We start from the raw sequence: 23,335 nt of genomic DNA, 5'->3' as shown, positions 1-23,335 counted from the left end.
TGCCTGCACACCCACTGGGGGGTCTGAGGCAAACTTGAGGAGGGGGAAGATGACTCTCACATTAAGGCCATTCTGGGTAAATTTGAGAGATGGAAAACAAAATCCAATTAACTAAAGCAGAAATAAAGATTAAGAATGAGTGGGAAAAGCAACTGTGCTGTAGTATGGCACAGAGGAAAGAGGCACAGAAGATGGAGCATCCGGTGCTGGTTCCACTCCCATCAGCCAACACCACATGGACAACACCCGCTCCTAATCCAGGAAGCCCAATTTCTTCTTCTGTGTGGGGGATCGACCACTCCTACCTTGCAAAGCGGCTGGTTACAAAGACTAGAAAATGTATTAAACACCTAGCAGATTACCTGCCTCTGAAAAATATCTGCTATGTGAACAATTAGTATTCCTGAGTTGGTTTACAAATATCTGTTTCCACACAATACTCTCTTCCAACACTAAGGTTAAGGATCCATCAAGAATTCTATTTTTGAGCCAGGTGCAATGGCGCACACCTGTAATCCCAGTGGCTTGAGAGGCCGAGACAGGAGGACAAGTTCAAAGCCAGTCACAGCAACTTAGTGAGATCCTATCTTAAACAAAAATCTCTTTTTTAAAATAAAATTTTTAAAAATTAAAGTGAGGGCTGGGATTGTGGCTCAGCGATAGAGCACTCGCCTTCCACAAGAGGGACCCAGGTTTGATCCTCAGCACCACATAAAAATGAAGGCATTGTGTTGTGTCCATCTACACCTAAAAAATAAATACTAAAAAAAAAAAATAAAAAAATTTAAAAAAATTAAGGGAAAACATATGCCATTTTCTTTGCCACAGGTAAGAAAGTTTGTAGAAAGTGTTGGAAGTTATTAGCAGAAAATCAACAGCTTCACAAGGGGACATCATCCAATGTTACACCTAAAAAAAAGGCAGTGATGGTAACAGGAGTTGACTCTTAAACCTTCAAGAAGCGTAAGTAGCTTCCCCCACCTGAAGCTGAGCTTCACTCCTAGGATCCAGCGGCCTCTTGTACAGTAGATGGAGATACCCAGAATCCCGATTTCTACCATTCTGTTCTCTGGCTTCTTCAACACCGGCAAAGCCCTCAAGCAAAGTTGTTTTCAGGGTACTTATGTCTCCATGAAGAGACTAGAAAAGGTCAAGAACAAAATATTGATAAGAAATAAAACCTCTCTGCTTGGATCAAGAAAGGTGGAGTTTCTCAAACATTTAACATGAACACATGAATATATTTAACAATAACGTAATAAACATTTTATTGCTTGGAAAGAAAGATATTAATGTTCTTTTTTAATTTTTTGTCCTTATTAGAAAAAGTCCATATTCTAATAATAGGAAACTTAGAAAGCAAGGAAAATACCGATAGTACACACACTCCTATTACTAGAAGATGTCGCTGCTGACACCATGGAGAGCTCTCTTCCTGATACCTTAGTTAAGACCAGGACTGGAGACAGTCAAAATGGAACCCTAGCACTATTACCTGGGAACTTTCAAAAAATAACTTTATCTAAGCCCCTGTTTCCTGATTTGCAAAGTGGAGAGGATACCGGCATGTACTACATGGAAGGCTGAGGGCTCAGCAAGGCAGTCCAGGGAGGTGTCAGGACAGTGTCTACACAGGGTGAGCAGCAACCAAGGTAACAACAACTCTGCTAGCTACGAGCAATGGACACGTCTATGCTGTAAGTTCTAATACGTTTTGCCTGACACTAGAAAAGATACTCAGTTTTCAAATATATCTAAATGAACTGTAACAAACTATTACAGAATGCTATTATTATCATCCCATTTCACAGATAAGAAAATGGAAACATAGGGTGGCTAGATTAACTTTCCAAAGTCAGGCAATCTGTTATAATGTCCAGATGGTTAAGATGTGAATTTAGGCATTTCCAGGTAAACTGCTCAGCACATAAACAACACGAACACTAAGACAATTTCTAAAACTCGACTCAGGAGAAATATCCATACACACAAACCTCTGTGGTCTCTTTAATCTCCAAAAGGAAGGTGTGTAAGTCGTCTGACTCTGTTCGCAGCATCTTCATCTCTTCTGGAGTGCCCACCTGGAAACAGGCTTTGGAAGTCCGGGCTTTCAGCTCCTCCAACTCCTTCTGGAAGTGAGCGATCTGCAGATGTCACAACAAGGAAAAAGACTCCGCCTGAGTGGTGTGCAGTAACCACACTGCTGCTGCACTCACGTGCAACACGAGTGGGACTCCTGGGACTGGTCAGGGTACAATGCTAGAATAAACAGCCATGCAGGTGCTCAAAGCCATTCCAGTCTCAGTGTCAGAGCTACTCCTGGGAAAAATCCTCAAAGTTACCTCCTCCCCAATTCCAGCCATCACAGGATCTGAATCCTTCCACTGATGTCCCTGTTTTTCTGTGACAGAAGGCGGAAGTGACTTCGCCTAAAATGGAAGACAAAAGGATTAAAAATGGATTCTCTGTTACAGCTTCTAGAAACAACTGTATCAGTGCCCACCACAGGGAATGGCACTTATCTGGTAAATACTTCATTCGCCAAAGGTTCTTCTGGACAGTGGAGACAGATGAGCAAGACAGACAAGGCCCTACTCTCATGGAACTTACCTCCTGCTTGGACAAGATGGATTTTAAAAAAAAAGTAAACACAACAGATAAATTCAACTGATGAATAAACAGGAAAACATGAAGGCAATAAAAGGGGATCAGGGTCCTCAATAAATGAGATGACCAAGAAAGCCCTCCCCGGAGGCTGCTGTCTGAACTGAGGCAAGAAGTGAGGCAGAAGGCCAGGGGCAATCTAGGGGAAGCACCTCCTGGGGAATGAGAAGAACACGCACAAAGAGCTTGGCACATCAAGTAAACAACAAAGTAAACAAGAGCTTTATGTTGTCAGGCAGGGCACTGGGTCAGGGAGACACACAAGGCATGTCATTCAAGGCCACACTTAGGAAGTCTGGATTCAACTCCAGGTGTGCTAGGAAGCCATTACTGGTATTTTAGGGGGGTTTAAATGACTACTTAAATCTAGGATTTAAAAGATCCCTCTTGCTGCTGTAGAATAGGGATGACATGGAGCAGTAGGAGCCAAGAGGGAGAGCTGTCAAGAGGCTGACCAGGTAAGAGATGGCAATGGCATGACATAAGATGCTAGGAGCAGAGCTAAGTGCTCATGATATATGACACAGTAGACAACTGACAAGAACTCCTACTAATCTGGGTTTGAGGGAGAAATGCAAGAAATCGGGATACTTCTGGGTCTGGGGCTTGTGCTAAGTCCTAATCTGTTAGTGCCACTTACAGAGTTGGGAACACAAGGAAAAAAAGAGATTCTTGGAGAGATGGGACACAAGAGCTCTGCATTATAGATGTTAACATGTGAGGTGCCTTTTCAATCATTTGCTACATACAACAATTAACACTGGAGCAGTTTTAATTATTAGAATAGCTAATGTATGTGCGTACGCGCATGTGTTTAACAAGTCATGTGTTAGGCATTGGGCCACAGGCTAGAACTGTGAACAGGACACTTGCCTTGTGCCCTGTGTGGACGTGTGTGTGGAAGACATAAGAGAAAACAGGATTCCTAATCATGGGAATGTTAAAGTCATTAAAATAAACTGGAATGATGACTACAGATTAAAATGTGATAAGTAAAATAATACAGCTTTTTAAAAAACAGGAAAATATCTTTCTGACACTAGAATAGAAAATGACTTCTAAAACAAGACACACAAAACACAGATTATAAAAGAAAGTAATTGATATACTCAACTGTACTAAAAGTTAAGGCCTTGCATTCATCAAAAGAAACTATGAATGAATAGGCAATTCAGATAGTACTGTATTTGCATTTTGTGTATACGGATGTGTTTCTCTCCAACTCACTCTTAAAAAAAATCAGTAAGAGGCTAGGGGGATAGTTCAGGGTTGGAACACATGCTTAGCCTGCCCTAGGTCCTGAGTTCAATCCCCTGTACACCCCACTACAACAGACACATTAAGAAAAAGACACCGTCCAATAGAAAATAGGCTAAAGACATGAAGGGGTACTGAAAAAAAAACTGCCTAAATGGCCAATAATCATAGTAAATAAAGCTCAATTTTGCTGGACATCAGGGAAATACAAATTAAGACTAGAAAATACATCAAAAAGAGAAGAAAAATACCAAAAGAAGAATATGTGCATGCCTAGGTGTGGGCCCAACAGAAAGATCATATGTTCACTGGAGGACCACGGTTAAAATGTCGTAGCAACACTACTCAGATAGTGTTAGCTGAAAAATGAAGAGTGGAATTCCATTCAGCCCCCTCCAATATAGTCACACAATGAATTCCACACAGCAATATGATACGGATAACTCCCACAGACATCTGTTGAGCAAAACCACCAGCTATAAGAAGGCACGCCATGTGATTCCACATGATGGAAGGCACAAACAGGATGAACTTGTCTATGCTGTTAGAAATCAGGAGGGTGGGTACCCTTTGGCAAGGGTAGTGACTAGAAGGAGACACGTGAAGAAGAATTCTAGGGTCCTGGTAATGCTGGGTAATCTGGGTGCTAGTTACCAAGGTATATTCAGTTAGTGACAATTTATTCATCTATACGCATATTATGTTAATTTATTCTATTGATTTATTTATCAATATTAGGTAAGTAGAAAAACAGCTCTTATGAGTAAACATTACAAATCATATGATGATCTTGGATCATCATATAATCCTAATTACTATTTCCAAAGTCTGAATTCTAAAATATGAAAACCCATTTTGTTAGCATGCATGCTTGAGACCATAAACTAAATTCAGTATTGTACACTGAAATACACATACCTGAGGAGAGCCTGATTTTGCCACTGGAGGGGTGATCCTGGGTGACTTCTGCGCCATTGAGAGCACTGGACCTGGACTGCTCTGAGCAGGTCGCCCTGTTACCATAAATCAGTCACAACAAACAGTATTCATTTTCCCATTATTTCTCCACCACTCCTTTCCCCAATCCTAAGTAAGTAACAAATGCACTGTCCCTGGCTCCACTCTTACAATCTTTATTAAAGAATGATGACTTCCTCTGCTTCAAGGTAATAATAAAATAAATGTTAAAATTCTGAGTGTGACAAAAAGAAAATAAAAAACTTTCTTAGCCTTTCTTGATTCATGTTTTAGATGAATGCTGTACTGTGTTATTTGTGAAGAGCCCCACTTAACCTGAGATAAGGCTCTGCCTCCCACCTTACTCCATGTTAGAATGGCTATAAAGTAGACTACACTTCAGCTCATTTAAAGTTGGGTTCAAAAGGTTAATTTTTGGGGCTGGGGATGTGGCTCAAGCAGTAGCGTGCTCGCCTGGCATCTGTGCCACCCGGGTTCAATCCTCAGCACCACATACAAAGATGTTGTGCCCGCCGAAAACTAAAACAAAATAAATATTTAAAAAATTCTCTCTCTCTCTCTTTAAAAAAAAAAAAAAAAGATTAATTTTTGTTGTAAAAGATTACTGTGATCTCAAACACAAGATGTGATATATAGTTAAGTAAATGTTCAAGATTAAAAAAAAAATTCTCAATGTAAAAACTTTTTTGCAGCGCTGAGGATGGAACCCAGAGCCTCCTGCAGGCTGTGCAAGTGCTCTACCACTGAGCCACACCCTAGGCCTATGTAAACCACTCAGCATTCAGTCATAGCTGCAGTGCATCTCACAGGAAGTATGTACAGCCACATGAAGGACCTTCTGGCCCACTCTCACTCCTCACAGAACCCTGAGATGCAGCTCTGGGAACTAGGGATCCAAGTTTAAATTGAAGTTTACTCATTAGACTAGAACAAGAATCCCATCACCTTGTAAGAACTCACAGTATTCAGGACCCTTTTAGAAGCTTCTAGAATATTCTTACTCTGTTCCATATTACAGTCACCGGGGGCACTTTTAAAAAGCAAACACACCAAAAATTCATACCAAAGCCTCATCCCAGAGTCTGATCACAATGCTAGGAAGTGGGTCTCCCAGTAAATTTAGTGCACAGCTGGCACTGAGATCCAAAAATCTAGACCCCTCAATCTTTAAAAATTAAACACCAGTCATGTACAGTGGAGCACACCTGTAATCACAAAAGGAAATGGAGGCGGATGTAGCTCAGTGGTAAAGTGCCCCTGGTTACCTGGGTTCAATACCAGTACCACTTGGGAAAAAAAGAATTAAGTAATGGTGACAAAAGACCAAGGGAAAAAAAGAAAAGGCTTTAGAACTACTGAGATTAAGTGAGACTAAATGCAGTGTGTGATCTCTAGTTGCTCCTGGATTAGAGGAGGAAAAAAAAAGCCATGAAGAACATTATTGGAACAACTCTAGAAATGTGAATGAGTTTAGATTAGATTGTTGTTAAATTTCCCAAGTCTAATAATACATTAAGTGTATCCTTGTTTTTGAGAGATACACACTTAAGTATTTGTCTAAAATTAATTCTTAAATGTTTCAGAAAAAAAATTATGAATTTTTGCAACCTCTATATGTTTGAAAAGAAAAAAAAAGACAGGCTAGGTACATTTGCCCATGGGGTTTCATAATATACTGCAACTTAACTTGTCTATAATCATCCCCATTAATTTTCTTTAATTAATTCACGTGCTTGCTGTATGGCATTAGACATAGGAGGCACTCAACTGCAGCTCTTTCTCTCCTGTGCATGTGAAAGAACTGCTCCGTGTACCTGCCCATTGCATATGGCAGGCTGCATGTGAAGGCAAGTGCCCAACATCAAGACACCTTTTCAACTCTCCATGACAAATGTCAGAGAAAAGCCTGGCAGCACTAAAGCCACTGCAAATCTCCCAATTCAGAGTGCAAAAAGTGCACAAGCTGGGACCGGTGCATGCACGCCTATAATCCCAGCAACTCCTGAGGCTGACGCAAGTGGATGGCAAGTTCAAAGCCAGCCTCAGCAAAAGCAAGGTGCTGGGCTGGGGATGTGGCTCAAGCGGTAGCGCGCAAGCCTGGCATGCGTGCGGCCTGGGTTCAATCCTCACTACCACAAACAAAGATGTTGTGCCCACCAAAAACTAAAAAAAAAAAAAAAAAAAGTTAAAATTCTCTCTCTTAAAAAAAAAGCAAGGTGCTAAGCAACTCTGTGAGACTGTTTTTCTAAATAAAAAACAAAATAGGGCTGAGGATGTGGCTCAGTGGTAGAGTGTCCCTGAGTTCAATCCCCGATACAACCCCCAGACCCAAAACATCACAGCACATTAGTGTGAGACACAGGTAACAAGAAAAAAATAATCTTGTCCAACTATGTTAGTATAGATTCTTAATACACTGAAAACTGTCAATGTGCAAAGGAAGGACTGAGGTCTAAACCTGTTGACTTCAAACCATACCTGATGGTGAGGAAGAGACTGAGGACTTCAGAGACATGGAGTTGGATGACACTGAGAGAGGCGTGGGGTGGCTGAGTGGTCCAGAAGCAGTTGGCTTGGAGGCAGGAGAAAACGGCATCATCGAGGGTGCACTTGGAGAGCTACTGACAGCAGCAGAGGTGGCCACTGTGGTAAACCTAAAAATGGCAGTGTAACTGCATCAAAAGGGTTTTCTAGAAGGTTCTTTCACACAGAGCACAAACAATACCACCAAAGAAAAATTCTTTTGGCAATGCTGGGAATTGAACCCAGGGCCTTGAACATGGCAGGCACCCAAAGAAAAACTTACTATCCACACCACACTACCTCCAAGAAACAAATACTTAGCTGCACTCATGAAAGTGAAAACAGAAAATATTTACCATCTGCTTACTTAGGAATAAACTTTTCAACTAAAGCATCAATGTAGTATTTACTGTGAAGATGAGACAACATGAAATGATTATTTTCTAGTCTAATAACCTGAGTGAAAATCAGGGTGGAACCCAATCACAACAGCTCATTATGGGGTGATCGCCTCCTCTAGAGAGAGAAAAAGGAAAAGGAAAACAGGTTGCCATCTTTGGAATGCCTATGGTCTTATGGAAAGTCTATCCCACCTTGTGAATAAAGTGTAAATATCTACATATCCATCATTAGATGACCAGTCCAACAACTACAGTGCAGCCAGCAAGATGGAGCACTGTGCAGTGGTTAGAATGCAGTGACTGTGAGCCAACTGAATATTAACAGTGACAATATGGCCACAGCACCACCCTTGCAACAAGGGACAACATAGGTAAGAAAGGCAAAAATCTGGTAGTATGGACACTCAGGATCGTAAGAAAAGGGAGCTGAGCGTGGAACACATGCCTGAGGTCCCAATGCTCAGGAGGCTGAGGCAGGATCACCTGAGCCCACAAGTTCAAGACCAGCCTAAAGAACATAGCAAGAGTCTATATCAAAAAAAAAAAAAAAAAAAAAAAAAGATATAAGGAAGGGCTTTTCTCAAGAAGCGTAATATTTAGTGGGGAGAAAGAAATAAGCAGATGAAGACAATGAAGAAGTAAATAAATAAGATATGAGCGCATGGGCAGAGCCTAGATCTGGAAGAAACTGAACACCATGCTAAAGAGTTTAGATGGTCTTTCAACAGCAATGAGAAGTCACAGGGTACCGCCAGGCAAGAGAGTCACCTCACATATCCACAGCTGCACCAGGTCACTATGGTGGCTGTTTTTTTCAACTGAGAAAACTGCTGAGTTCAGGGTGGACATGAAGAGGAAAAAAGACTAGGAGGGACTCATTTCCTTCCCAGGATATATATTCTGGATTATCTTCCTTAATTAAAATAAGGAATTCCTACTCTGAAAAAGCAAAACAAGTATTTAAATGTAAATCTCTAGTAGTCAAAAAAATAAAATGCCACCTAAGAACCCTCAGGACTGTCCACTGATGAAATGTAACCTTTGCACTGGCTGAATTTTAACTATTTGCAAGTATCACTTCAGAAAAAAGCTCTGTAACTTTACTTGCAGAGGCTCTATTTCCAGCAGATGACACGCACCACTTCTACCAACTGCACAGAAGACTCAAACTTTAAAAGTGACTTACTTTTCACTAAGGTTGACCTTGACCGCAGAGGCTGAAGGCGGGAAGGAGGGTTTCATTCCCATGCTTGGGGCAGACACACTTGGCACTGGTGTGCTTTCCAGGGCAGGCTTAAAACCCGATGATCCGAAGGAGTAGGAAGCAGCAGACGGGGCCATGGGCGATGCTGCAGGGGTGGGAGCCACAGAGGCTTTGGAAGGAGGAGCAAAAGAGAAGGTAGAGGTGCCAGAGCCCAGGGCTGCTTTGGGATTGTCAGAGCCACTGGGATATGGAGGGGGCTCCCCAGTGACAGAAGCAGAGGATTTCAAGGATGAAGAACCGAAGGAGAATACGGCAGGGGCAGCGCCAGAAGAAGGCACAGGGAAGGTGGCGATGGGAGTGGCAGGCAGCACAGACGGAAGGGAGGCAGGGGCTGGTGCTGCAGAGGCGTCAAGCTTTTGCGGAGCTTGAGAGGAGGTTGGGGTGGTGGGAGTACTTCCTGCAATGAGAATCAAGGAGAAAGGGGAGGATAAAGTTAACACTCTAACACTAAGGTCCACACGACAGAAAGCAAGTGAAGAAGGGTTTGTGCAGTGATCATAGTTCAAGAAGCCAAAAACACCAAAAAAGGTAGTGTTGGGCTTTCCATGGCAGGTGTTCCCTAACAGAAGGGGAGCTGTGAAGCTCTGAAGGAACAGGAAACAGGGAAAGATGTTAGACTGGCTAATTGGACCTCATGGAGACCTCATAGGATAATACAGAAAACACACACTTCTCAGTGTCCCTATGGCAGTAGAAAAAGGGACAAGTGAGCCATTCTGTACCACCTACTTAACAACCAGGAAAAATCTAATTTAAATCACTACCTTAAAATATTCACTAAAGCAATTCCAGATGAACTAAAAACTTATACAAAAGCACCTCTGTACATTTATCTCAAGGGGGCAATGAGTGAGCTGACATGTGAGGTCTCTGAGAGTCTATCAACTTGATAAAAAATATAACAGAAAAATGTTAAGTTCTTAGAAATGATAAAATAAACAGTACATGAACTAAAAAACTTCTAGCAAGACAAACAAAATGTTTTGCATTAAAAAAACAAATTGAGATTAAAAAAAAAATTTCAAGACTCTAGCTCAGTGAGAGGTGCAGTACTTGCCTAGTAAGCATGACACCTGGGTTCAATCCCTAATCCTACCAAACAATAAAATTAAATTACAATAAAATAAAAAATGTCAAGGCTCTAATAAAAATAAGATGGGAACCTAATTCACAAAAAGAAAATGCATTCATTCTTTTTTTTTAAATTTTAGGTGGACACAGTATCTTTATTTTTATGTGGTACTGAGGACTGAACCCAGTGCCCCATGCATGCTAGGCGAGCGCTCTACCACTGAGCCACAACCCCCAGCCCCACATTAATTCCTTTTAACCAAAGAACTATAAACTTAAGTTACGGGACAATTTTATTGTCCTCTAAACTATTAAAATTTAAATATGTATGATCCTCCACGACTAGATGGGTGAAATGAACACGAAACATTTTATATTCAGTAGATAAATAATTTAGCATGGTTTTTAGAAAATATTCTGGCAGAATGTCTCAAAAAACACAAAATAATTGACCAAATAACCCTCTTCTAAGAATAAAACCTATAAAAATAATCTAAAGAATGAAAAAGATATAAACAAACCAAATAGTGAAAAGGAGCCAATGAATACTAAACCCTTTTGTTTTTTTGGTACCAGGGATTGAGCCCAGCAATGCTTAACCACTGAGCCACATTCCCAGCCCTTTTTAATTTTTATTTTGCAACAGGGTTTCTCTAAGGTGCGTAGAGCCTTGCTAAGTTGCTGAGGCTGGCTTTGCTTGCAATCCTCCTGCCTCAGCCTCCCAAGTCACTAGGATTATAGGCATGTGCCAATGAGCCCAGCAGCAATCACAAACCACGAAGCCTAAGGATCTAGACAATACTAAGGACTCAAATGGAAAGCCAATTCTCCAAGGATGTACACATCCTTTCTCACAAGTCAAAGAAAGATGCTTATAGAAAAACACTGGAAAACAAAAGATAGGCTTAAAAGTGGTCTTACTTGACTAGGGATATAGCTCAGTAGCAGAGCATGTACGAGGGTTCAATCCCAAATACCACAAAAATAAAATTATAAAAAAATTTTTGTTTTATTTTCAAAGCTTTCTATAAGATAAACACATAAATTCTTTTTTTTTTAATATTTACTTTTTAGTTTTTGGCAGACACAACATCTTTGTTTGTATTTGGTCCTGAGGATCGAACCCGGGCCGCACGCATGCCAGGCGAGCGCACCACCGCTTGAGTGCTCACATAAATTCTTGAAATTACTAATTAGATAAAAAGGATATTTTTTATCAATATACTTCCTATTTATTAACTAATAAGATTTTTTTTCTTCTAGTATTAATTACATTAATAAGCCTTGGTCCTTCCATACTGGCTAAGAAGACAGTAAATCTTCATGGGAAACACAGTCTCAAGCAATAAAATACGTAGGATACAGGGGTGCAAATAACATTGTCTGAAAACAAAGACTCAAGTAGATTGTCACTTCTATGAAAATACAATCATGCAACAAATCTGCTCTACAAATACTTCTTTAACATAACACATACAGAATCAGTAACAGCTAGCTTCTTTAAACACAGAGATGCCAGTCACTTCCATTATCAGATAGACTAACTCAAAAAACACATGCCAGCTCCTAAGGACATCACAGGCATTTTCCCACTGAAAACAGAATTGTACATTTGGAAACCGTCACCCCTGCTACTACTGCTCTTCCAATACCATCCTGGAGTAGTAGCACAGAAGCACAACCATTAATGTTTTCTAAACTGACCTAGTCCTTATCTCCACCTGGCAAACTGCAGGGACAGACTTTCTACCCCTTCAGGGGTTCTTGTCCATGCTTCTGAGCATGACTATTACTTCTGCACCAGCTGTAAGGTAAGAAGGGAGGCCCTCTAGGAGAGGCCAACAGTAAAACCAACCTCTGGTTGCTCAGGCATTTGGTAGGCTAGCAGCAAAGAAGAAACAACTGCCCCACAGGCTGCTGACTCGATAGGCTGTCCTGCTTGTCACAAACCAGACTTCAAGTGCAGTAATTCATGGCACTCATGATAACTTACGGGGGAGACACTACTCAAAGAGGACACCCACTAAAGATAACGGAGCTTTCCAACACTGGCTCCGTCTATGCTGGCCACCTGGCATACTACCTGGGGCAGCACCGCAGTAGGCAGGGCCCAGGGGCTCTATTAATGATGTAAAACTCACTCAGCACTAAGGGGCAAGAAATTATACCCACCAAATTGTCAACTTTATTCAATCTAACTGGTCAAGAGTTTTTCTTAGATATGCTTACACTATGGACTTTTTTAGCCATACTAGAAGAAAAAAAAATTTTATCACAGTTATATGCCAAAATAATTAAATAATCAAATTAACTAAATTTTAAAAATCAATAAAATTGATTTTTATGAATTTGCTCATTTTTCTCCAATACATGTTACGTCAGTAATATTTTCAAAGAGAAGGAAAAAAACTAAAATTAAATAAAACAAAAGAAAATAAAATTCCCATCTTCTTACCACCTAGCAGCATTAGAGTCATTATCTATCTCAAGTGTTTTTTTCCTATGTATTTATTTTTTCTCATAAAAAAGGATCACATATCATGAGTTCAACGCCAGCCTCGGCAACTCAGCAAGGCCCTAAGCATCTCAGTGAGATTCTGTCTCTAAATAAAATACAAAATAGGGCTGGGGATGTCACTCAGTGTCAAGTGTCCCTGAGTTCAATCCTCAGTACTCGCCCCCCAACAAAAGAAAAGGGATCACATAGCCTATGGTGTTTTTTCATGGTATGCCACTCTTTGTCAATGAACATAATACTGTTAACAGTTACTCAAATCTTTCACTGTATGAATGTATAAACATCAATTTAATCTAATCCCCTGGTTAGACACATCCTTAGAACATGGATCTTAATACAGAGTAAATAACCTGATAGGAACAATGCAGCTGACCTTCCGCTTTCTCTAAAGTAATGGTTAGCGGGCTGGGGATGTGGCTCAAGCGGTAGCGCGCTCGCCTGGCATGCGTGCGGCCCGGGTTCGATCCTCAGCACCACATACAAAGAAAGATGTTGTGTCCGCCGAGAACTAAAAAATAAATATTAAAAATTCTCTCTCTCTCTCTCTCCTCTCTCACTCTCTCTTAAAAAAAAAAAGATTTAAAGTAATGGTTAGCAAATGAGTCTAGGGGTGAAGGAAGGCAAGGACATGGGTATACGTTTGAGGAAGAGATCAGCACAAGCCTGACCAAGATAGACTGGGCAAAGGCGAGAACTATCACAGGCGTCCCTTGGCTGTCCTCATCCTGACAGTGCTCCCGTGCTCACTCAGGTGGATCCCCTTCCACCAGGGCAAGCAGAGGCAAGTACCTGAAGACTTGGGCTGTCGCTCTCCTTCTAATGAAAGCCGCTCTGGAGTCTTGATAAGGGACCTAACCCCAGGATTTTGATTGATCATATAAAATGGACAAAGCACACCATCTGTTGAAAGTAACATGAGAACTGGAGCAGGAGGAAGAGTCTTTTCATCATCTGAAAAGAAAACAAAGGTGATAAAAGAGCCAAGTCAATTTGAGGGTGTGGGCCGGAAGAGAAAGATTGCCCTGCACAGGAAGTAGGAAGTGGCCAGAGGGGATTCCTTTCAACAGCCCATGTGCATCAATAGATGCAGATCTGAACACCTTTCAGGTACCAGCTATTTAACAAGTGTTCCTGTCACTATCAAGTCACCATCCTCCCACTGGACCCTGCAGGCTGCTCCAGTAACCCTGTGCTCTCCAGGGCTCTTTTCTTTATGAGTATCAGAGTTCAGGAGGTAGGTTCAGCATTTCCCTGACCAAGACAGGGGGCTCTAGGAAATGCCAGGTTTAATAGAAAATGAGAGTAGACTCTTTGGAAAACACACAGCAGGATACAGAAAGCTAGTCAAACTACTGTATACTCCTTCACAGTTAAAGGCTACATATGTACATTGCCAATTTCAAGAGCTAATCAGACTAAGGGATTAGCATGATCAAGGAAAGGACAAGGAACTTAATGGTGTCCAAGAGGGACAGCTCTCTAAACTAAAGCACCAGTGAACAAAGACTCCTCTTTACACTTTCACATTTTACTGATTGCAGTGCTCTTGAACTCCTGTGGGGGAGAAAACACCTTTAGGGCACACACCCAAGCCCAAAGTAGAAGCCTTAGACGTCAAGTCTGTTTTCTCATCTTTGCTTTAACCCAGCAGTAATGTGAAGTCCTGGAATAGGACGCTACTCCCTCGGGAGGTCACTGGGGAACTTCGATGGGCAAGGAAACAAAGCTATGAAATCTGAATGTTATATACTTCAAGCAGACTCTAAAAGTATGCGTACACAAACACAGTGCCTACCGCTGGTCTCATCAAATTAGTTTTAGTGCTGTCACAAGGTACCCCCATCACTCTTAGGGTAGAAATATGCTACAAGAAGTTAAAAATGTCCAGCAAAGTAGATCACCTGGCTTTTTGACCGTAACCATTACTAGTAAGGAGATCATTTCTGCACCAAGCACAGTGACACTTACTGATGTTGACTTCCACTTGGTTGGTATAATCTATGGCAACTCCCATGGGCAAGGAGTCATCACTCTTGTCAGTCACAGGCAGTTCAGCCCGACTTGAATCCTCCAGCAGCCAAGATTCCCAATTGATCTAGAGGGAAAAGAAAGTCCACATGGGTTAGAGCTTTGCACTGTTTCCCCCAACATCATTTAGACAAGGAAAGAAGAAGACCTCCCATAATTTAGCTTCATGTGTTGACAGGGAACTCTGAAATCTGGGGAAACAGTCTCAAAACCATGAAGAGTTCAGGAAGTGAGCATTTATTTTCAAGATTAATTTCTCTGTTTCTAGTGTATGAAGTCCCTGCCCTGTGAATAAAACTATCATGAATGTTTTCCAAGGTACCTTGCATCACACCTAGGTAAGTCATGAGAATACTCATGCTATGGGCAGCAGCAGTAGGCTGCAGCTCCTGCCAGCCAGCCTCCAGCACAAACAATTGACACTATACTGCACTGCCGGCTCTGATGTTCTGTAGGTGAGGTAGAGTCCATGCACTTTTGACTTGTGGGTTTCAGCTTACAGAAAGTTTACTGCGATACAGCCCCACTGTAAATTCAGAAACACCTGCATTTCTGAAGAATCACAATTTGATATCATCTGCATGTTTCTCTTCCACAGTTGATTATTATAGTTAAAGCTAATAATTATATAATTTATAGAAGGAGCAGATTTAAGTGAAAGGAAAAAAGACAACAAATGAAGCAAGGCAGGAATTCTCCATATATCCAGGTACACTCTGGTTGGAGGCTGTTTACTAGTATGCTTCCACAAGCTGTGCATGGATCTAAGAGAACAGAAGGCCTTTTTTTAAAAAAACACACTGAAGGAACTATTGCATCTGACACCCACATCTCTCCAATGTAATACCCAAGCCATCGTACCTAAGGCACCTGTCATCTAGGCTTTGCTCTCACCCATTAAGAGGGCTGTGACCTCATCTCAAACTTAACCATATAGTTAATTCCATCCAAAATCCTTCTCAGAAATGTATCACACAATAGAAAAGTGACGAAAAAAAAAGAAATTTACCTGATCACTCTGTCGTGCAAGGATACTAACTTCTGTGGAAGCAGCAGATGCTGCCAGCACTAAATCCCTTAAGAATAAAACCAGAAGACCATTAAGTTCAAGCACATCAACAACTCTAAGCCAACCTGGGTCTACACTAACATCTGTGAAGCTTCCTTCCACAAGTCAAGGAGAGGGCAAGGTTTCCTATCTTGCTAAAGAAAGGTAGGAAAGCTCTCAGTATAGAGCTGAGCTTTTTAGTTTCTGGGGTGAAATTCTGAAGAATCTACCTGCTGTCTACCTGGGTGAAAACAAAGGAATACAGAATAAAATCAACTCAGAGTTCACAACACAGCCCCTAAAAGTAGAAAAACCTTAATGAAGGAATGGGTGCTTTATGCAACCTTTCTTTCAAAGGAAACTTTTCTCAGAGAGAAACTTATAATATGTTCCTCAAAGATGAATATTTTCATACGTCATCACTGGGGCTATTGAGAAAAATGGATTTTTCTTTTTTTGTAAATATCTTATTTTGTTTATTTATTTTTATGTGGTGCTGAGGATCGAACCCAAGGTCTCATACATGCGAGGCAAGCGCTCTACCGCTGAGCCACAACCCCAGCCCCTGGATTTTTCATAGTATATATTAAATCTAAATAACTCAAAATGGGAGGAACAGAAGCAGTGGTCACAGACATTATCAAGCAGCAGCTGAAAATACGTTTAGGGCCTCTCAGCCTTAACCCTTTTCCCTTATAGAAAAAATGGCCAGGGAACAGTGTGCCTGAGGTATGGCCTATCAGTGACAGCAGTGACCCTTCTGCTCACCACTCCTCGATGTAACTGAGGTAGTAATGATGCTGTCTCTCTGTACAGCTGCCGTAACAGGGCTCCATAAAGTTCACGAATACCTCTGGGTGCTTTTCTTCTTTTTTCTACAATGAACAGAGTGAGAATAAAAAAAAATCTCAAGTGCAATTCTTTTTCTTGAATCCTACCAAGTTTGGAATCTCAAAAGATAAAACCATTTAAATTGGACAAGAAAATTCACTCAAATCTATGTACAAATATACAGATTACATACTAAGTACTCAGCAACACTTTACTGATCTTATTATTATCAATGTTCTTCCTTTATCTTCAAAAGAACTCACTCCTCTCCACTTGGTTCTCTGTTCACATGGCCCTGCCTCAGAGAGGCCCTTGCTGACCACCCCACAGACAATGGTACCCTCATTGCCACCCATCCCCTACACTACCTTCTTTGCTCCATCACCTTATCCCTCCTTGACCCTGTACTTACTGTCAATCATTAATCACAAGATCTATAAAAGCAAGGACTTTGTTTTGATCACCTCTGTATTTTCAGCTTTAAAGCAGGGCCTGGTCCACTGGATATTTACAGGAAATACTTGAATTTTTTAAATCAATATATTCTCTTTTCTAAAATTTCTCTATCAGATTAACCAAGATTTACAGTTCATGGCTTAAGTAAAAGCAAGCTTTATCATTTTTCTTACCCCTAACTAAATATCTGCAGGTGCCATAAGTGGACATCATAATTTTAGTCCCTGTATCTGCACCATCATTGCCAAGAAGCCAAGAAACCCGAAACCCAAGCCTCTAAAGTCATGAGAGCTCCCATCTCAAACTCCCAGAAGCCAAAGACGCTCTTGAGTGTGCATACCGGAAGCAGAGCCATCACTACATCTGGAGATGTTTCCAAGGTCCCATCTGCAGCAGCATACACTATTGTGAAGACATACGTACCAATCCACAGCACATCCAAAACTGAAAGACACACACCCCAGTCAGCAAGAAATCAAATGATAGCAAGAGAGATGGCAAAAGCATCTCATGTTTGAAATAGCCACTTCATGCTATGAAATCTAACATATTATGGGTAAAAAATAAAATTAGTTACACTTAATGAAATTTCAGGTTTCAGTGACTAAATATAATTCAGACACAAGAAGCCCAAATGCATTCAAAGTGGTAGATTTTTTTTTCCCTGCTGGATTTTAATCAGCAAATTCTGAAAAATTTTAATGAAGTCGGGATCCATTTCAAGCCATTCTCCACGAGACACAGGTGTCTCCAGAGGGTAACCCCTATACTGGTTTAATTAGCTGACTGAATAGTGACATTATTCGTGGGACAGGTACCAACACTCCCCTGCACAAGTACATAGGTATGTCATTTGACCTGGAATGTCTATGTAATAAAGCCAGTATCTCATTAGGTCAGCACATTCGAAAAACATCTTTACCTCTGACAGGATGATCTGACTCGTAGAATGGAGGACACGGAATTACTTTTTTTTCCTGCAAAGTCTGAAAGAGATGGAGGGGTGGAGTCATCAAATGAAATAATCCCTAAACCAATGAAACTGCCAAATCCAAGGTTACCCTAGAAGCAACCTTGTTCCATCTCCCTAGCCAAAGAGACCGAATAAAAAGAACACTGTCTACTCTTAGAACCTATCCTAGAGAAATACTCAAACGTGTTCAGATGCAGGCAACAAGGAAATTTAATGCAACAGCACATATAGTGACAGAACTAGTACTGATGTGGGTGACTACCAAATAGTAGGGTAGACAAGTTATGGCTCACTTACCCAGTGAACTACTAAGCAGCCATTAAAGAGGATGAAGGGATGAAGTATTCTATAGGTAATACACTGGAAAAAGACCTCAATACATTAAGTTATAAGGGTGGGCCACAGCTCATAAACACATGCTAAGCTAGGATTAAAAAAAAAGGCAAGCAGCAAAGCAGTAAAATCAAGCCAACTGGCTTTTCAGGGGCTGATACATTCAACAGAGTATGTGTCAAATTTCACATAGCAACTTTTGGCAATAACAAATAAGAAGCCAAGCACACTCATGCGTGCCTATGGTCCCAGTTATTTGGGAGGCTGAGGCAGGAGGATCACTTGAGCTCAGAAGGGGAGGCCAGCCTGAGTGATCAGAGAGACTTATTTCAAAAAATTTTCTTTAAATGTGACATGTTTAGAAAAAAAGAAAAAAAAAAAAATCAAGCCTTGGCCTTATATCTAACCTACTGCATTTCTACCCAGGAAGCCCAGAGAGCAATCTCAGGAGGAGTGTCAAGATAGGTGTCAGAAAGACCTGCGAACCCCTCCAGGACTGAAGAGACACATGTGTGAGTCAATTTGTACTGAAGGATATTTGTATTATCACAAGAAAATCACAGGGAGAGGACAAGAGAACACACAGACAACCACAGCCTCTGTTATCCACTGTCCACAGCTGGAGGGATCAAGCCTTTAAAGTGGACTGAGTTAAGACAAATGGGGGGCTTTAACACAGAGTGAGTCTGTATCATGTTAACAGCTTTTCCACTAACTCCTTTTCCTCTTAAACTCATTTTTATTGAATGGACTGGGGATATAATATTGGTAGAACAGTGAGTAAAATATGATCACAAGTTATTTAATCAGCAAGACATGATAATGCCTCTGCCCATGGACTATCTGTATAAGCAACTAGAAAAGTGAGGAAGGCCACCCACTTCAGAATACAGTGGATGCCACTGGAAGGACTAGGGGGTAAAGGAAAGAGTTCCACTCTGTTCTTCATTCACTGTTGAGGTGAGCATAAATCACTTTTTTAAGCCTTTATTTTATTCATTTATTTTTTTATGTGGTGCTGAGGATCGAACCCAGTGCCTCACACGTGCAAGGCAAGTGCTTTACCGCTGAGCCATAATCCCAACCCCAGCATAAATTACTTTCTAATAGCAAAAACAACAAAGAGGCTCCCAAACCACCCCCCAAACAGTGGGCAACTTACGAAAAATTCTGAAGTTCAAGAACTTACAGGAAGATACTGGACCACAGTTCCATTCTGTTTTCCTACTGCCAGCTGCTTTCCTTTGGGGCTCCAGCACACTGGGCAAAAAGAAAATGTTGCTAATTAAAAATAGAAGAAAATGGACCAAACCAACGCCACCTATCACACAACAGCTACATATGTAATCACCACTTCTCCTTCCTCTGCCAGACATGGATCTTCCCTACCCAGCAGGATGAAAAAAGGACAATCATTTTAATAATACAAGCCAATCACCAACATGGCTCCCCAGCCCGCAAGCTGCACAGCCAATCCACCAGTCCCTGCTGAGAACTGAAAGTAAGCGTGGTCTGCAGCCACATAGAGCCTGCCACACCACCATGGACCTGAGACACTGCAAGCCAGGGCTAAGGCAAGCCAGGGAAGGCTGACCTCTCCCACTGTCGCAGCCCAACCCCTGGGCATCCAGGATTCACAGATCTCAATCTCCTTCCTCTCGACCAGTCAAGGCAAAAAGAAAATATAGCAGACCTGAATGGGATTGCAGGGCCAAACAGTAGAATTAACAGTTTTCCAAAACCTAATGATTAGCATAAATTTGGGACCAATAGCATTGATACTTTTGAAAACATGATTAGTATAAATTTTGACCAACAGCCTTGACCAAAGAACTATATAAACCCAGGGACTATCACACTCAGTGGCAACCCCCATGAGGTCTCCTCTCATCTGCTAGGGCTCTCTTTCTTCCCATGTGAATAAATCCTACTCTTCTATGCACTCTTCCTCAATTGTGGATTTTATTCTTCAAATTCATAAGAACTCAGAAGAAATTGGTGGTAAGCTCCTGGGATCTGCTCAATACTGAAGAGCACAACCCACCATTAAGAGCTGCTAGCATGCCACTTAACATCAGTGGAGAACAACTGGGCTTTGCCAGGTATAACTCTTGGAGCTGACAACAGCAGGCATACCTGCTTGATTAGCTGCTAACATTACAAACAGGTTTCCTCAGCTGCAGAGGCCTGCAGCTTATGTAAACCTCACCCAGCAGCAGAAGCAGGAAAACTCTGGTTTCATTATGACTTATCTCCTGCTTCTATTTGTTATTTCTAATGCTTTTCCTGTAAAGGTACAAATGATTTTCAGAGGACCACTCTTTTGGACCGAAACAAAATATATTCTCAAAAACACAATTTTAAGCCAGTAATACCAAAATCTTTCTTTCTCCAAATAACCCAAACACATTCAAATTAATTCATGTATGCTATTTGGCTTCAAAGACGTTATCTACGGAAATAAAGAATATAAACTATTCTAACAACAACAACAACAAAACTATACATAAAACAAAGAACCATTCACTGTAACTTCCAGAAATTAATTTTTAAGTAGATTACCATTACTGTATATTATGAAGTGAAAGCCTTTATTACCCACCAGATGTCACGGCCACTGTGGAAGGAAGAGTGGCACATACTTTCACCACTTCTGTGACTTGCAGGACAGCAATACTGCCATCAGCCAGACAAACTGCCACCATGGAGGGGACAGTAGGGTTCCACTTCATATCGATCACCATGCCTCCCGCATCCTTTAAAAGCTTGTGATAGGCAAATGGGCGTTTCTGCTGTTTAGCCTTTTAAAATAAATACACAGAAGCAAGGTAAATTAATACATTAATAAATACACAGATATATTTAACATTCAAAGGAAAATACTGAAAGTAGTTTTCATAAGTCACAGTTCATTGTTCTCCCTTAAGTATGAAAAAAAGAGTTGACTCTATAAACCTATCTACTTGTTATAATTTCAACAGAACTTTGAAAATGGCAATGAATTATTCTAGCACACTCAGAGGGATTCCCAGCAGGGGAATATACAAATGCAAAACAATCAATAAAAAGCAGGAATAACATTAAAATCTTGGCTCTGCCACCTGGGCTCTGATGGGACATTGGACAGTTATTTAAACTCTTTTAAGTCTATTTTTCTATCCATAAAATGAATATTTTCATACCTACTATGGGAGGTTACAGTAGGGACAAACTAGACAAGACATATAAATGCTTTCTGTAGGATACACAGTCAGTACAAACATATGCATTATTATCATCATTTTAAAAAATATTTTTTAGTTGTAAGTGGACACAATAACTTTATTTTTTCATATTATTTTTTGTATGGTGCTGAAGATCAAACCCAGTGCCTCACACATGCTAGGCAAGAGCTCTACCACTGAGCCACAACCCCAGCCTTATTATCACGTGTAAACTACTTATATGGAAGAACATGGCATTAGGATGACAGAGACCAAATATCTTATTCACATGTAGATTATACAGTATCTACTTTAACTCTGAAGTTTCGGGCAAGTCACCTAAGCCTTCCTGACTGGCTGTCTCATGAAAAATGATAACAATTTGTGAAAGATGGTGTATGAAATAATTTCTTTGAGGCCTTTTGTCTCAAAGACCTATGATTCTATAGTTAAGGGGTTTTTGTTTGTTTGTTTGTTTGTTTGTTTTTGGTAATAAGGATTGAACCCAGGGGCACTTAACCACTGACCAATCCCTAGTCCTTTTATTTTTTGAGATAAGATCTTGCTGAAGCTGGCTTTGAATTCACACTCAGTGGCAACCCCCATGAGGTCTCCTCTCATCTGCTAAGGCCTCAGCCTCCTGAGCTGCTGGGATTACTGCTTCTTGACACACATATGCCACAGGATCAGCTAAGGTCTTTTTTTTTTTTTTCAACCCATATTTTAATCTAGAAAAAGACTTGAAGGCCAACCTAAGGAACTTCCAAGTTACAATTCCATATGAGGAAATCTCCTTAGGTTTCCACACTGACATTACATTTTATCAGTAGCTTACCTCATTTGAGAATGTCCGAACATCAAAAAAAGCAATAATGGAACCATATTCACCAGACATCATGCACACAGACAGTGTGAGATTATCACAGCTCAGGGCCAGGTGATGCACTGGGAATTTCATCGGAACAACCAAGCTTTGGACTTTATCAACTAAGAAGGAAAAAAAAAAAACCCAGCATATTCTAAGCATAGAGCCAAAACCCTTTATCCAGGTCAATATGAAATATTTTTGTATTTACATAAACCTATACTGCCTGGCACCTATTTATACAGACAAATCTTCATTTTCACATAGAAATATAATGATGCATTATGTAATCCAAGGACTGTTGTCATAGTTATAACTGTGACTTCTGCCCTTGTTGAAAATATTTTTGCCACAAATGCTCCAAGTAATAGATTCCCACTTATTTGGATGGTATTATTGTACCAACTAAAACCTATGTATGCTCTTCTCCTGAAGAGCCAGAACTCAAGTTCAACTGAGCAAAACCAAAGCATGGCTTAATGCTAATTCTTTCCTTTGAGCTCCAAGGAAGGGCTCATTGAGACAGACAAAGGACCAAAGAAAAGTTCCTACCTGGAACTTAATCATCCTGGCAATCAATCTTAGATCCAAAAGCAGTTTTAATTTTAACATTAAAATGATTTCTTGGGGAAAAAAAAAAAACATACTAGTGAGCCACCATAGCTCTCTCTCTACTATGCAACATCAATCAGGGAATTTACCTATTTTATTGGGATCATCTCCAGGTTTGTTTTGAATAAGAAGGTTTTTAGTAGGAAAAACTTGCAGTCCACTGGCTCCCCCGGCAAAGACCAGACCATACTTGTTAGATATGGCAAGCAGACTTGAGCGTTCCTTGGGCAACTCCTCAGGGGAGTCAAAGATTCTCACTTTCTTCAGTGCTCTAAACTGAAAATCCTGAAGGATCAAAACAAAGTCAATT

At 40.7% G+C, this 23,335-nt stretch overlaps 1 protein-coding gene across 2 annotated transcripts in view; it reads right to left on the bottom strand.

Moving 5' to 3' along the window:
* Nucleotides 1-23,335, bottom strand: part of Nup214 (nucleoporin 214) — a 98,033-nt gene that overhangs the window by 72,677 nt on the left and 2,021 nt on the right. For both annotated transcript variants that reach the window (XM_078048422.1, XM_078048421.1), the window contains exons 2-14: nt 23,115-23,310; nt 22,384-22,535; nt 20,948-21,146; nt 19,535-19,605; nt 17,962-18,025; nt 17,380-17,483; nt 16,521-16,627; nt 15,714-15,780; nt 14,645-14,771; nt 13,466-13,627; nt 9,010-9,484; nt 7,378-7,553; nt 4,395-4,397 (exon numbers count right to left, since the gene is read on the bottom strand). In XM_078048422.1, coding sequence (XP_077904548.1) covers nt 4,395-4,397; nt 7,378-7,553; nt 9,010-9,484; nt 13,466-13,627; nt 14,645-14,771; nt 15,714-15,780; nt 16,521-16,627; nt 17,380-17,483; nt 17,962-18,025; nt 19,535-19,605; nt 20,948-21,146; nt 22,384-22,535; nt 23,115-23,310 — 1,903 coding nt within the window. The remainder of the gene's footprint in view (nt 1-4,394; nt 4,398-7,377; nt 7,554-9,009; nt 9,485-13,465; nt 13,628-14,644; nt 14,772-15,713; nt 15,781-16,520; nt 16,628-17,379; nt 17,484-17,961; nt 18,026-19,534; nt 19,606-20,947; nt 21,147-22,383; nt 22,536-23,114; nt 23,311-23,335) is intronic.

This window comes from Ictidomys tridecemlineatus, chromosome 4, assembly GCF_052094955.1.
Source record: "Ictidomys tridecemlineatus isolate mIctTri1 chromosome 4, mIctTri1.hap1, whole genome shotgun sequence".
NCBI lineage: Eukaryota > Metazoa > Chordata > Mammalia > Rodentia > Sciuridae > Ictidomys > Ictidomys tridecemlineatus.
The sequence above is the reverse complement of the archived record's forward strand: the minus strand, read 5'-3'. Positions and strand labels throughout refer to the sequence as shown.